Here is a 13,018-nt window from a genome sequence, read left to right on the forward strand (position 1 = left end):
TCAGGCCTTAAAGAATTACCTAAAGAATAGGCTGCCTAAGGAGGTGGTGAGCTCCCCCTCACTGGCAGTCTTCACGCAAAGGTTGGATACACACTTTTCTTGGATGCTTTAGGATGCTTAGGGCTGATCCTGCGTTGAGCAGGGGGTTGGACTAGATGGCCTGTATGGCCCCTTCCAACTCTATGATTCTATGACTGTATGATGCACATCCCGTGAAAGACCGCTGTCTTGGGCGGTGGGGTGGCGACTTTTCACTGAGCTGGTTTGGACCAGGAAGACAGAAAGACAGGCTATGGGCAAGCTGTTCTGCCATGCATATTCCACGCATTCCTACGGGAGACATCATCGAGTGACTAGTCAATTTGCCAAGAGTAATTCGACACTAAACTGCTGCTGGCCAAGCGGAGATATTATGGCTCGGTGGCAACGCTCCAGCTTGCCTGCAGAAGGTCCCAAGGTAAATCCCCAACATCTCCAGCTAATGGACTGGGGGTAGCAGGTGTTGCAAAGACTCCAGGGAGCTGCTACCAGTAAGAGCTGACAAGGCCTGGCTTAGCCGCTCTAGGCAGGAAGGGAACAATGGCTCAGTGGCAGAGTTCACGAAGGTCCCAGATTCAATCATAGCTATCTCTAGCTGGAGGGGACCAGCTGCTGGGCAAAACCCTGGGGATCCGATGCCTGTCAAAACCCAGACAATACTAAACTAGATGCAACAGTGACCTGAATGGGTATAAGGCATCCTCCTATGTTAACTTGCAGGGTTCATTTTGGGCCAGTTCCAACAAGAAGCTGTCACAACAGTCCCAGGATTATTCCTCTCCACAATGTTTTCATTATGAACTGTAATATTCCATCAACCCAGCCTTTCTCAACTTTTCTGCCATAGAGTAAACTCTGAAACATTCTTCAGGCTTCGAGAAACCCAAGAAGTGGTGCGACCATGCAAAAGATGGTTGGGAAGCATAGCTGTGTACATGCCCACCCCTCCGGGCCCATCATTGGACAGTTTGGGAGGGGCGGGGTGGGTCGATACGACCATATATGGTCAGATCACCCGATAAATGTTTAACAAATCCAAAAAACTATGCAAAAAATTAACTCCCACCCATTCTGGGCAGGACATGGTCATTTCACCCAATTAATGTTTAATTTTTAAAATATGTAAAATAATTACCACTCCTCTAAGAAACCCTTCCAGGGCTCCCATGAAAACCCAGGGTTTCATGAAACCCTGGTTGAAGAAGCCTGCGTTAGAGTCTCAGACTTATGATGTGAGCAGCCCAGGTTCAAAGCCCCACTCTGCCTTGGGAGTTGGCTGGGGGCCTAGGGCCAGTCACTCTCTCATCTATCCCACAGGGTGAAACCAGTTCCCCTAGAGCAGGGGTAGTCAACCTGTGGTCCTCCAGATGTTCATGGACTACAGTTCCCATGAGCCCCTGCCAGCAAAAGCTGGCAGGGGCTCATGGGAATTGTAGTCCATGAACATCTGGAGGACCACAGGTTGACTACCCCTGCCCTAGAGAAAACAACTGCTTTGTGAGGCTGGACTCTATGACATTGAACACTGCTAAGAGCTCTAGGCTCTAGGCGAATGCTGGCAGGGGCTTCTGGGAATTGTAGTCCATGGACATCTGGAGGGCCGCAGTTTGACTACCCCTGCTCTAGGTACTTCCCAATCCAGAGCTGGCAACTCTATCCATGGAGTGGTGAAGGAGGGGGGAAAGAGTAGGTTTTATATATATAAATATTTACAGTAAAACTTTGCCTTCTGTGAAACTCCCTCTCCCAATTTCTGCTGGTCACACAGCAGCTAAAGGCATAGCCGTCCTGCCAGGAAAAAGCAAGTTGGCCGTCCTTGCCTGTTTGAATTTCTTGCATGCAAATAGTTATGAAGGGGGTTGGCCAGCTGTGGATTCATGATTTGACTGCATAAAGTTCCCTGTTCTTTTCCTCTCCTCTCCTCTCCTCCCCCACCCCACCCTAGCAGTTCCTTACTGATTTATGAGAAAGGCAGGCAATATCTAGGTCAGGGCAACACACAATGAAGTCAACTTCTCTCTTGTGTTGTGGCTGTTGTTGTCAGCTACTGGGCAGCCTTCCCCCCCCCCTCTCCACAGGTCTTTCCTTGGTGGAGAAGCAGAGTACTCCATTTAGCAGTGGCACGATCAGAGCCTCTAGCTTGTTAACACCAACGAACCAGGGCAGCTTCAAGCCACTGGGTCTGCTTGGATCTCTTCAGTTCTAAATGTGTTTTTCTTTGCCTTTGCAGGGCAAGGGCATTACGAGCCAGTCTTTCCTGCCCATCTGAGTTGGGGACTGGCAAGAGCTTGCTTGTGCTGCTTTCCGTCCAGATTGCTCCACAGCGAGTGGTGTGAAATTAATAATCTCAACCCACAATAAACCTTGGGTAACTCCAGGCCTCTGTGTTGGCTCTCAGATGCCCTTTGTGAGTCTGCAAACGCTGGCAGGGGCTCATGGGAATTGTAGTCCATGGACATCTGGGGGGCCGCAGTTTGACTACCCCTGCTCCAGAGCAACTGGGTGGCCACTGTGCAAAGCAAGATGCTGGACTACAAGGACCACTGTCCTGATCCAGCAGGGTACCTCTCAGGTTCCGTTGTGAGGATTATTGCCCCTTTGCCTTGTTTGTGTACCTCTTAGGGATGTCTGGTTGGCAACGGTGATAATTAGGATGCTGGACTCGATGGATTTTTGGTCTGATTCTACTGGGCTCTTTGTGAGGTTCAGTTAAGCCTTTGCCTCTCCATTACAATGGCCACTTTCAGCCGTCAGCCAGCCATGAGCTTGCTCAGCAGAAAAAACGATAAAAAACCCTCCCTTTCTACTCTGCAGACAGTAAGCTGTGCTCTCGGTCTGACCACGGGCCAAGGTCATGCCCGCAGGGTGACCATCACATCCGTGTCTTCTGATTCTTCATTCAACTCTGTGTAGGGATTAAGCACGTGATGAGTTCTATCTAGCGGAGTCACGAGTCTTTTTTGGGGGGGCTGGGTACGGGTTCACAGAGCATGTCAAGACTGCAGATCACGGCCTCCCAGATAACCTCCACAAAGTACGCAGAGTCCGGAGGTGGTGAATCGAGAGCTGGGGAGGACACATTTCATTTTGTGTTGCCTGAATTCCACAAGACATAGCATTGTCTGTTACAATCTTCCTTTAAGTCTGTTCCCCAGAAAGCGATATAAGGTTACCATCTTTCTTGAAACAGCCCAGAGATGCTACGATCACATCTAAGTAAGAAAAATCAAGTGGGTCACAGTTCTACTGTTTACAAGTGCCCAAAGAGAAGTCACATTCCCTTTCTACTTTATCACAATGGCTGTTCTAATCACTGTCCAGTAGCACCTTTAAGACCAACAAAGATTTATTCAAGGCATGAGCTTTCAAGTGCTTGCCCTCGAAACTCACACCTTGAATAAATCTTTGTTGGTGTTAAAGGTGCTACTGGACTCCGATTTTGTTGTGCTACTTCAGACCAACACGGCTACCCATTTGAATCTATTCTAGCCACTATAAAGTTCAGTTTAGGCATTATATTTGTGCAATACACTTGGCTTAGTCTGTGTGGAGTCTATTTTATCCTCCAATTAGTCTGCTTCTCACCTTTTCACCGTCCCCCAGCAAGGAGGATATCTTCCCAGCTCTGCACGCAGGTAGCTGGAGGAGTGGTGGCACTCAACAAACATCACAACAGAACACAATGATTAGAAAAACGAGGCTAACAAACTGGCTACAAACCTGCACTAGAAATCCCAGCTCGGTGCCCATCGATGAACCCTGTTAAACTGGATCATCTGAATTCAGATGCTGCACCTAAACTTATAGGATATCTGAATGCAGCCTAAGCAGGTTTCCGACTGATTCTCAATACAGAACAGAATACAGAGCATTCACAAGTCGGGTCACAAAGCAAAAGAAAAAAGAAGAAGAAAAAAGACACCATCTCTATTAGGTTTACCAAATATAACAGCATATAAAACCAAAACAAAATCTATAAATCCTAGGAGTTTCTGATTTCCAAGTGTGTACAAACCCGCTTTCTCAACTAAGTAACAGCCAGAAACTACTAACACTGCACAGGTTAAAAGGCCAGACCTATTTAAAGAAGACAAGGATATTGCAGGAAGGCAAGACAATGGGACCTGGTTAGGGTTGCCAATCTTTTTTTTCTGGCAAGTCTCTCATCTTTTGAACAACTGCCTGATGAGCAATCAAAGCTTTTCCTGGCAGCAAGTGCCATGATGGGTAGAACTTCACCCCCTATGAGATTTTGTTTATCTTTCCTCCATGCTGTGCCATTCCTATTATATGCTTAGGCTGTCCTTCCACCAAACAGCTCAAAGCAACAGACAGGCCCCTCCCATGCTTTCCTCACAACCACCCTGTGAGGTAGGCTAGGTTCAGAAAGTGATTGAACAAAGATCCATAAGCCTAATGTCAGGGTGGGAGGACAAGGCTGTCTGCAGCTCACAATCCAGATGTCCCTAGTCCCTAGCTGATATCCTAACCCAGCCTTTCTCAATGTTTTTACCGCTGAGAACCCCCTGTAATTTTCTTCAGGCTTCAAGAAACCCTAGAACTGGTCTGATCATGCAGAATACGGTTGGTTAACATAGCTGTGGACACGCCCACCTGAAGCTCCTCCCCTTCCCACCTCCATCATTGGCCATTTGAGGAGGGGGGCAGGTCAACATGACCATATATGGTCATATCACCCAATAAACATTTAACAATTCTGAAAAATATATTTAAAAATTAACTCCCGTCCATTCGGGAAACCTTTCCAGGACTGTCAAGAAACCCTGGCTGAGAAAGCCCGTTGTAACTACTACAGAACATGGAAGCTGGAAACTCCTGGTTAAAGAAAGAAATAAGGAGAAAGAAAACACTGTGGTGTGGGGCAGAGATCTGGAAGTCCCTACAACTTGGCTACCTGACTTTATGAACCCCTCCTGACTGAGTCCTGGAGTTATTCATACTCTTTGCTCTCTCCAACACAACCAGTCAGGGGTAGTCAAACTGCGGCCCTCCAGATGTCCATGGACTACAATTCCCAGGAGCCCCTGCCAGCGAATGCTGGCAGGGGCTCCTGGGAATTGTAGTTCATGGACATCTGGAGGGCCGCAGTTTGACTACCCCTGAGTGAAACCACCCTGCTTAACGGATGCTAATAGCTTACCCCAAGAGTCAACTAATTGCCATAGCTCCTGCCATAGCCACCGACCAGAGAGAAACGGAACGACAACTGGGGGGGGGGGGTGGAGTGTGTATAATGGGTGAGCAGCTGCTGCAACGGGGTTTTGTGAAAGTGAACAACAAGCAGGCTGTGATTGTTCTCCAGAGAATCGGCAATTTCCAGTTTGGAGGGGCAGAAGGTAGCAAGCTGAGCAGATAAGTGGGATCTAAACAGCTCACCGCCTCAAATAAATGCTGGGTCACTCTAAGTGGTGCCTTTGTCAGACTAGGCCCCGTGCAATGCCGTTCCCGAACATCTGTCCCAAAGCACCTTTTGCTTCGCAAAAACAGTGACAAGCTGCTTGGAGGCAGATGTCAGTGGGAGAGGAAATGCAGAAGGGAAGGCATAAGCACAGTCAGGTCAGGAAAGCAAAAGCTGAAGAGAAAATCACCCTGGCTTGGTGCACATACAAAGAGGGGGTCTTTGGGGCACCATAAAGGCAAAGCAATTGATTGTGGCAGATGCTTCCTAGGTGCAAATGCACCTTCAGCTGGCAGATACATGTACATGCACAACAAAGTGTGTGTGTGGGTCGGGGATGCTGCTTTTTGTTCTGCATGCAAAATATTTGCCCATGTGAGCACACTTCAAGCACCCGATTAAGAGCCATCTCTGGAAAAAGCTTGTCAGGATGCCTGTGGTAGCCCTCGCAGTCCCAGGTAGTTGTGAGTGTCCTGCATTGTGCGGGGGGTTGGACTAGATGACCCTGGAGGTCCCTTCCAACTCTATGATTCTGTGCTTCTATGACTCTGTTGTTGCTTCAGCAGTTTCCCTAGTTGGAGGACTGCACTCATCCGGGCAGTTCAGTTAGCTTGGGTTTTTATTTTTAATTATTAATCAATAGCATGCTTGGCTTCTAACACAGGTAGGCAGCTGCACTGGGGGGGGGATGAGTGCAACATGCAACAGCAGAACAGAGGCAAAAGCAAGCTGAGCACACTGCACATGCTCAGAGGCACTGTGTTGTCAGATGGACACGATCCATATTTAGACTTGTGCGTTAAATGAAAGCATGGCTTGCTCATTCTTAGAACAACCCCGCAAGGTGGATCACCCATACTTCTGTCCAGGAGGCAAGGAAACGAAACTGGGACATATTAGCCTGCTCAAGCCTGCCCAGTGGCTTCCTGGGATTTCAATGCAAGACTGGCATGTGGTTTCCCACTAGTAGATGCTCTTCAGTGGGCTATGAGTGCTTCTGTTTCCAAAAGCCAGGGGTCAACTTCGACGTAGGAAGGCTCGGGGCAGCTAATTTGCTTTCATCTCTGACTTTTCCAGCAACGGAGTCTCATATTTGGAGACGGCTGATTTGCACAGAAGAGAGCCTCCTGCAGAAATGGGTGTTGAATAATTCATGGAGAGCTTTGCTCCCGAGTTCCACGGAAATTATCAGACTTCCCACTCTTGTGTCAAACCACTCTGATTACGGAAGACTCTGATTGGCTCATATCACCAGTTCTTTCCAGAGCGTTTGTTACAGTAACATTACAAAAAAAAAGCAAAAAATGGTGACATTTCAAAGGCAATCAGATTTAAGGTGGCACACTTGGACAGCCTTTAACACGCCACTTTTTCATATTTTAGAAAGTTCTGTTCTCTGTGCGTGCATAAGGCCATCAAAGTTTCTCCCATAGGAGTTCTGTTGGTCTTCCAAATACCACAAGAGAGGTTTTCACTGTAACACAAGCAAGAGATGTCTCGACATATGGAGGGGAGGAGGCCTTTGTGCATTTGGTTGTGGCTTGCTGGCTGTTCTTGTGGCTGCATCCAGGGTGTCAGAGCTCTGTGGTGGGTTCAAGATATGTTAATTCCCCCCCCTCCAGCCAACAGGTTTGCAAGTGATCAGATTTCCACAACAGGTGCAGAAAGCCCCAGGTTCAATCCAGAGTGTCTCTGAAACACTTAACACCTTGTCAGGTCTGGGGTGGTGGTGAGAAGAACCCCTCTTGTTTCTAAAATGTCCCACCAGACTAAGGCTGCAATCCCAAAAAAACACTTCCCTGGAAATAAGAACCCCCTGAATAAAAGGGGAATTCTCTCTCAGTAGACTTATGGTCCGACGAAAGCAAAACTTGCAGGATTTTTTGAGAAAAGAACACTCCACCCCCAAAGGCTAGGCAGTCCTAAATAGGAGTCGGCAGAGTGGTAAGCAGCCGACATGCTGTCTGAAGCTCTGACCATGAGGCTGGGAGTTCGATCCCAGCAGCCGGCTCAGGGTTGACTCAGCCTTCCATCCTTCCGAGGTCTGTAAAACGAGTACCCAGATTGCTGGGGGGGGGGGGGGGGGTAAACGGTAATGACTGGGGAAGGCACTGGCAAACCACCCCGTATTGAGTCTGCCATGAAAACGCTAGAGGGCGTCACCCCAAGGGCCAGACACGACTCGGTGCTTGCACAGGGGATGCCTTCACCTTTATAGTTCAAGTCAATGGGCTGTAAACTGCTCAGGCCCCAGTCTGTTTCTTGCAGCCAGAGCTTCTGAGGCTGCCCAAACCGCTGGGAAGGGCCTTAAGGGTCTCTGCCCCTGAGCGGGAGCCGGGAGGAGACCGGGGGCTTCCCTTGCCTCGATCCTCTCCGCTTCCAGGTGCACACGCAGGGCGGGGTGAGGCGAGCGGGAGAAGCGCGATACAAAGCAGCGGCCCAGCGAGGCACAGGAGGTGAATTTGGAGGCCGACGTAGATTCCTCCCCGCCCGCGCGACTCAACAGAACCCCCTCTGCCATTGTCTTCGGGGCACATGGCCCGGCGGCGGCTGCTTTCGTTCCCTCGCACGGAACGAGAGGCGGCCGACGCGGGAGGGGAAGGGAGGGGAGGAGCAGAAGAAAGAGCCGCGGCCACAAAAGGCGCCTGGACGCAATTAATTCGGACTCATCCCGCGCGAGAGCGCCGCTTCCTTTTCATTGCGCGCCAGCCCTTCGCGGGAAGAAAAAAAAAAGAGCAAGTCACCATCTGCTAGGCCGTCGGGAAGGAACCCCGCCAGACCGAAGGCGGAGAAGAAAGGGGGCGTTGGGGGAAAGGCAGCCCAAAACTGCAGATGCGACACCGCCCCCCTCCCCCGCCCCCAGGACCGATTGTTCCACAACCGCGCCCCTCCTGGGTGGGGGAAGACAGCCCTTCATCCGTATCTCTCCCCCCTCCCAACGTCCCCCACGCGAAAGCGTGACTCGAGAGGGGAAAGAAAACTTTGGAGTCAAAGAGGAGGCGAGCGGCCATTCTTAGCACGGGAGTTATTCTTTTGTTTTTCCGCGCCGGACCCCAAACCGGGTCCCTGTGCAGAGTCGACGCGCTCCGAATATGCAGAGATTTGGAGAACGAAAGGCAATAAATAAGAATCGTGGCGGGGAGGGAAGGGAAGGGGGAAGAGCCCGACGGCCGAAGGTACAGGCTGTCGGGTGCCCGGCCCGTGCAAGCGCGGGGGGATCGTGTCTCAGGCGTGGCGGGAACGCTCGCGCTCGGACCGCGAGAAGGTGCTGTTTGCAAACAAGAGACGGAAAGTGCAAACAAAGGCAGGCGCGAGCGAGAGAGAGCCCGACGTCGCGCGGAGGAATCCCTCCCCCCGACAGGCCCTTCAGAGCCGTCCGGACGACGCGAGCTTGCAGACGCTGCTTTGGGCAGAGATTCGCATCCCGCTGCCCCGCCCCACGCACTCGGCCCCCGGAGCCTTGCTCTGGGGGTGGCCGTCGGCGCGGGTTAGCGGCGCGCGCACGTTCCCCACCCACCCACCCAGCCACCCACCCGGCCGCCGCGCTCGCTTACCGTTACACCACTGGAACGGGTGCATCGGCGTCCCCAGCGCAGCCTCTTGCAAGGGGTCGAGATGCGGCGCCAACGCGCTCCCCCTCGGCCGCCGGGCCTGCGCGGCTCTCGCGGCTCTCCGGAGACTCCGCTTCTTCCCCCCGCAGCAGCAGCAGCAGCCTCGAAAGGAAAAAAGGGAAAGGGGAGGGGGGGTCTCCGAGCGAGCAACAAAGGAAACTTCCGAGGAAGGCCGGCCGATGCTCTTCGCCTGGGCTGGTCGGCAATTCCTCGCCGCCGCCTGCCCGGGGAAGGGATTGTTTCTGGCCGCGGAGACATTCGGCGGTGGCTTTGGAAACTGACACTTTGCAAGCCGGCCCCGCCCCTCCGAGCCAGCCAATCGGAGCCCGGCCTAGCGGGTGGTGATTTGCATCCTTTTGGGTTTTGTTAACAAGAGCCGCGTGCGGTTCGGCGGGCTCTTCGGAGCGGCTCTCCGGCCAATGGCGTTTCAGCCCGAGGGCTTTGTGGAGCCTCCGCGACTGGGGGGAAGAGCTGAAGGTCGCGGCGGATCCTGGACGGCCCTCTAGCCCCGTTGCCTTCAAAGGGCTTGGCTTTAGGATCGCAGCTAGCCTACCACTACTGGCTTAGAAGGGAGGGTAGGCTGAATTAGTGACTGGCCCAAGGGGTTGGCAACGGCAACTTCCAGGTAGATCTCGATTATGCAAGGCGTGCACAAGTGCACTTGCTCAGACCTCTAGGTCTGAGCAAGTGCACTTGTGCACGCCTTGCATAAAGCTTTGTTGGTCTCAAAAGTGCCACTGGGATCCCAATTTGGTTCTAGAATCAGAGCTGCTTTGGACAGGGATTTTTGTCTAGTAAGAGGGAATTAATTCTAGACGGTAGTTTCTTATTTCCTTCTAGCAGTAATTTCTTAAAATTGGCTGTGTTCCTTAATATTCCATTGAGCATCCCAAGAACTCAGGTTCAGTGGTCGGAATGGTGCAATTTCATTGTCTCCCGATATAACTTGACAGAGGGAAATTTATTCTAAATGTTGAGGAGTGTTACAAATATCGCATGCCCAATGCTGATGTGGCACGGCCTGGTCAAACACCTCCGCTACGTCATAGCAGTCTGCATATGGCAAGTCTCGGCTAGACTCCCAGGTGTCACATCATTACATTGATTTGTTGCTAAGATTTAATGGAGGAGTCTCCTTCACAGGCTGGTGGGGAAAAGATGAAGAAGATTCATCGGTTTCCCACCAATGCTTGAAATAACTTCTGGTGCAAAACTGGAAATGTCATAGTGTCTGGGCAACACTCTAGGATTTACCCCAAGCCTCACAGTCGCTGGCTGCTTCTGCAGCCTCATGTGCCAGTCGAACCATGTGCATGAGCTGCTGTCTATGGCTGCTTCTCTCTGTCTCCCACATAGGAGGAACGATGTGGACTTGCAGCTCTGGTTGCCAACTGGAGATCTCCCGGAATTACAATTGCTCTTCAAGGGACGGATATCAGTTCTCTCCCAGAAAACTGCCCTCCCAACTCAGAGCTGCATCCCCTTGGAGGAAGGGCAAGAGAAAATGCACTCGCTCGAGAAAGAGAGAGACCATGAACTGCGCCTGAAGTCTGGTGTCGGGAGGTGGGTGCCTTGCTCTTTCTCTGGCTAGGTCCCCCTCTGGCTGCACGGCTCCTGAACTTTGCTCGGCCTCTGCACATCCATCAAAGCCCCCTGAGGAACGGGGCTGCCCTGGCCTTGACTGAGGATTCCACCCTCCTCCCTGGTTAAACAGCTGGATCCACAGTCAAACAGTCTCACCTTCTTGCTCCACACCTCCTTGATCCCAGCTACAGCAAACAATAGCCATGCTTCTGATTAGCAGGGAAATACACCACGGGAGCCTAGGGGCAGGCTGAGGGGCCACAGGCAGGCAACGAAGCCATAAAAAAGGGTAAGGCATGCTCAGAGGCCTCTGTCCCCCCTTGTCTCTTCCTTTGCTGCTGTTTTTAGCCTCCAGAGCAGCCTTTCTCAGACTTCTTACCCTTGAGAGACCCCTGAAACATTCCTCAGGCTTCGAGAAACCCCAGAAGGGGCACGATCGTGCAGAATATGGTTGGGAAGCATTGCTGTGTACACCCCCACCCCCTCCAGTCCCATCACTGGCCATTTTGGGGTGGGTGGGTCGACATGACCATATGGTCATATCACGATAAATGTTTAGCAATTAAAAAAATGTTTTTAAATTAATTAACTCCCACCCATTTGGGAAACCTTTCCAGGGCCCTGTTTTCACAGGCCCCCAAGAAACTGCAGGGTTTCATAAAACGCTGGTTGAGAAAGTCTGCTCCAGAGGCATGGAGCTTGCTAAAGGCCCTTTGCTCGCCAGCCATCAAATATGTGCCAGTTATCTGTGTGCCACCCAACTCTATGGCGGTTGAAGTATTTCTGTAGTAGCTCTTAGGGCAAAATTGCACATTCTCAAGACTTCTTACCAGCCTTTTAATTTTTTTTTTAATTCATGGAACAACAAAAATTAATTTCTTCCTCTTTGGAATTTACAGCAAGAATTTCTCAGAAGGTCTTGCGTCCAGATTCCGGCCAGGCCTAGCCCTGCACAGCTTCCGCAAACGTTGCATCTTTACCCTTTACCCTTCTGTTATCCTGCTGATCAGTGCTCCCAAGTACATCATCCAGGGGCCATACCACACACATTAGTTAATGCACTTTCAATGCACTTTAGAAGTAGATTTTCCTTTTCTGCACAGGAAAATCCAGCTGCAAAAGTACACGGAAAGTGCATCATCCTACACATGCGGAATGGGCCAGGTCTCACACTCCACATCAGGGGTAGCCAGCATGGTGTTTGCCAAGTGTTTTTATATCGAGAGCAGGGCCAAGTTGGGTTTTTTTGCCCAGCAATCCTTCCGACTGGCCATTGGTCACTTGATTGGTTCTGCTGATTCTGGACAGCATTGGTTCAGCAGCACCTGTCACTCCAACACAAGGATCTTGACGGTGTGACTGAAGGGAAGCTCCCGGCAGGCTCACCGGCTCCAGGGTTGGAAAGTACCTAGAGATGTTGGGGGGGGGGGAGGACGGGGGGGAGCTTGAGGAGGGGGGGGAATTTGGGGAGCATTCCCTCCAAACAGCTGCCTGATTTGAGGAACAAAAGAAACCCCCAGACCCAAGCTAACAGGAGCCCATACCTCACCCCCTCGGCTTAGAAACAAACTGCTCGTCTGACTCTCGTGGCTGTAATGGAGACACTGTGTGTGTTCCAAGCACCCCACAGGGATCTCTCCTCAGTCCTGTGAACGCTCATGATGTTTGCCAGGATCGGATCCCTCCGATGGCATGACTGTTATCCCAGATTCCCTTTGGGCCTTGCCTGTATCATTTGTCTGGATAAAAAACTCATTTGTAGACGGATTTCCCTTATCTCAGAGCAACAGTGGCAGAGCAGTGGGAGAGAGTGAGCAAAACGTGCCTCGAGAGCACTGTTTTCACCCCGCGATTTAGCCAGCCCGGCGTCGTGGTTAAGAGCGGCGGCCGCCAATCTGGAGAATGGGTATGATTCCCTGCTCCTCCACATGCAGCCAGCTGGGTGACCTTGGGCCAGTCACCTCAGTCCAGCTACCTTACAGGCTGTTGTTGCGGGGAGAGGAAAGGAAGGTGATTGGAAGTTGCTTTGAGACCCTTTGGGCAATAAAAAGCGGGATATGAAACCCAGCTTTCCTTCCTTCCTTCCTTCCTTCCTTCCTTCCTTCCTTCCTTCCTTCCTTCCTTCCTTCCTTCCTTCCTTCCTTCCTTCCTTCCTTCCTTCCTTCCTTCCTTCCTTCCTTCCTTTCTTTCTTTCACCCTTCCTCCCTTCCTCCCTTCCTCCTCCTTCTCTGGCCTCCCTTGTAGCCAGAAGAGCAACAAACATGTCTGCTTGTGCCGCAGCCGCAGTTGGGGAGGCTTTCCTGGCACGCTCCTGTTCCCCACCTGCCGTCTCCTTCCCTGTACAAATGACCTCTTCAAAGACAAA

At 51.3% G+C, this 13,018-nt stretch overlaps 1 protein-coding gene across 4 annotated transcripts in view; it reads right to left on the bottom strand.

Moving 5' to 3' along the window:
* The window catches only part of RNF122 (ring finger protein 122), a 35,173-nt gene extending 25,802 nt beyond the window's left edge, over positions 1–9,371 (bottom strand). For 2 of the 4 annotated variants that reach the window (XM_077305061.1, XM_077305062.1), the window contains exon 1: positions 9,013–9,371. In XM_077305061.1, coding sequence (XP_077161176.1) covers positions 9,013–9,327 — 315 coding nt within the window. In that variant the 5' untranslated portion in view covers positions 9,328–9,371. The remainder of the gene's footprint in view (positions 1–9,012) is intronic. The other 2 variants (XM_077305059.1, XM_077305060.1) reach the window with 2 other exon arrangements.
* Positions 9,372–13,018: the final 3,647 nt, after the last annotated feature.

Source organism: Paroedura picta, chromosome 12, assembly GCF_049243985.1.
Source record: "Paroedura picta isolate Pp20150507F chromosome 12, Ppicta_v3.0, whole genome shotgun sequence".
Classification (NCBI taxonomy): domain Eukaryota; kingdom Metazoa; phylum Chordata; class Lepidosauria; order Squamata; family Gekkonidae; genus Paroedura; species Paroedura picta.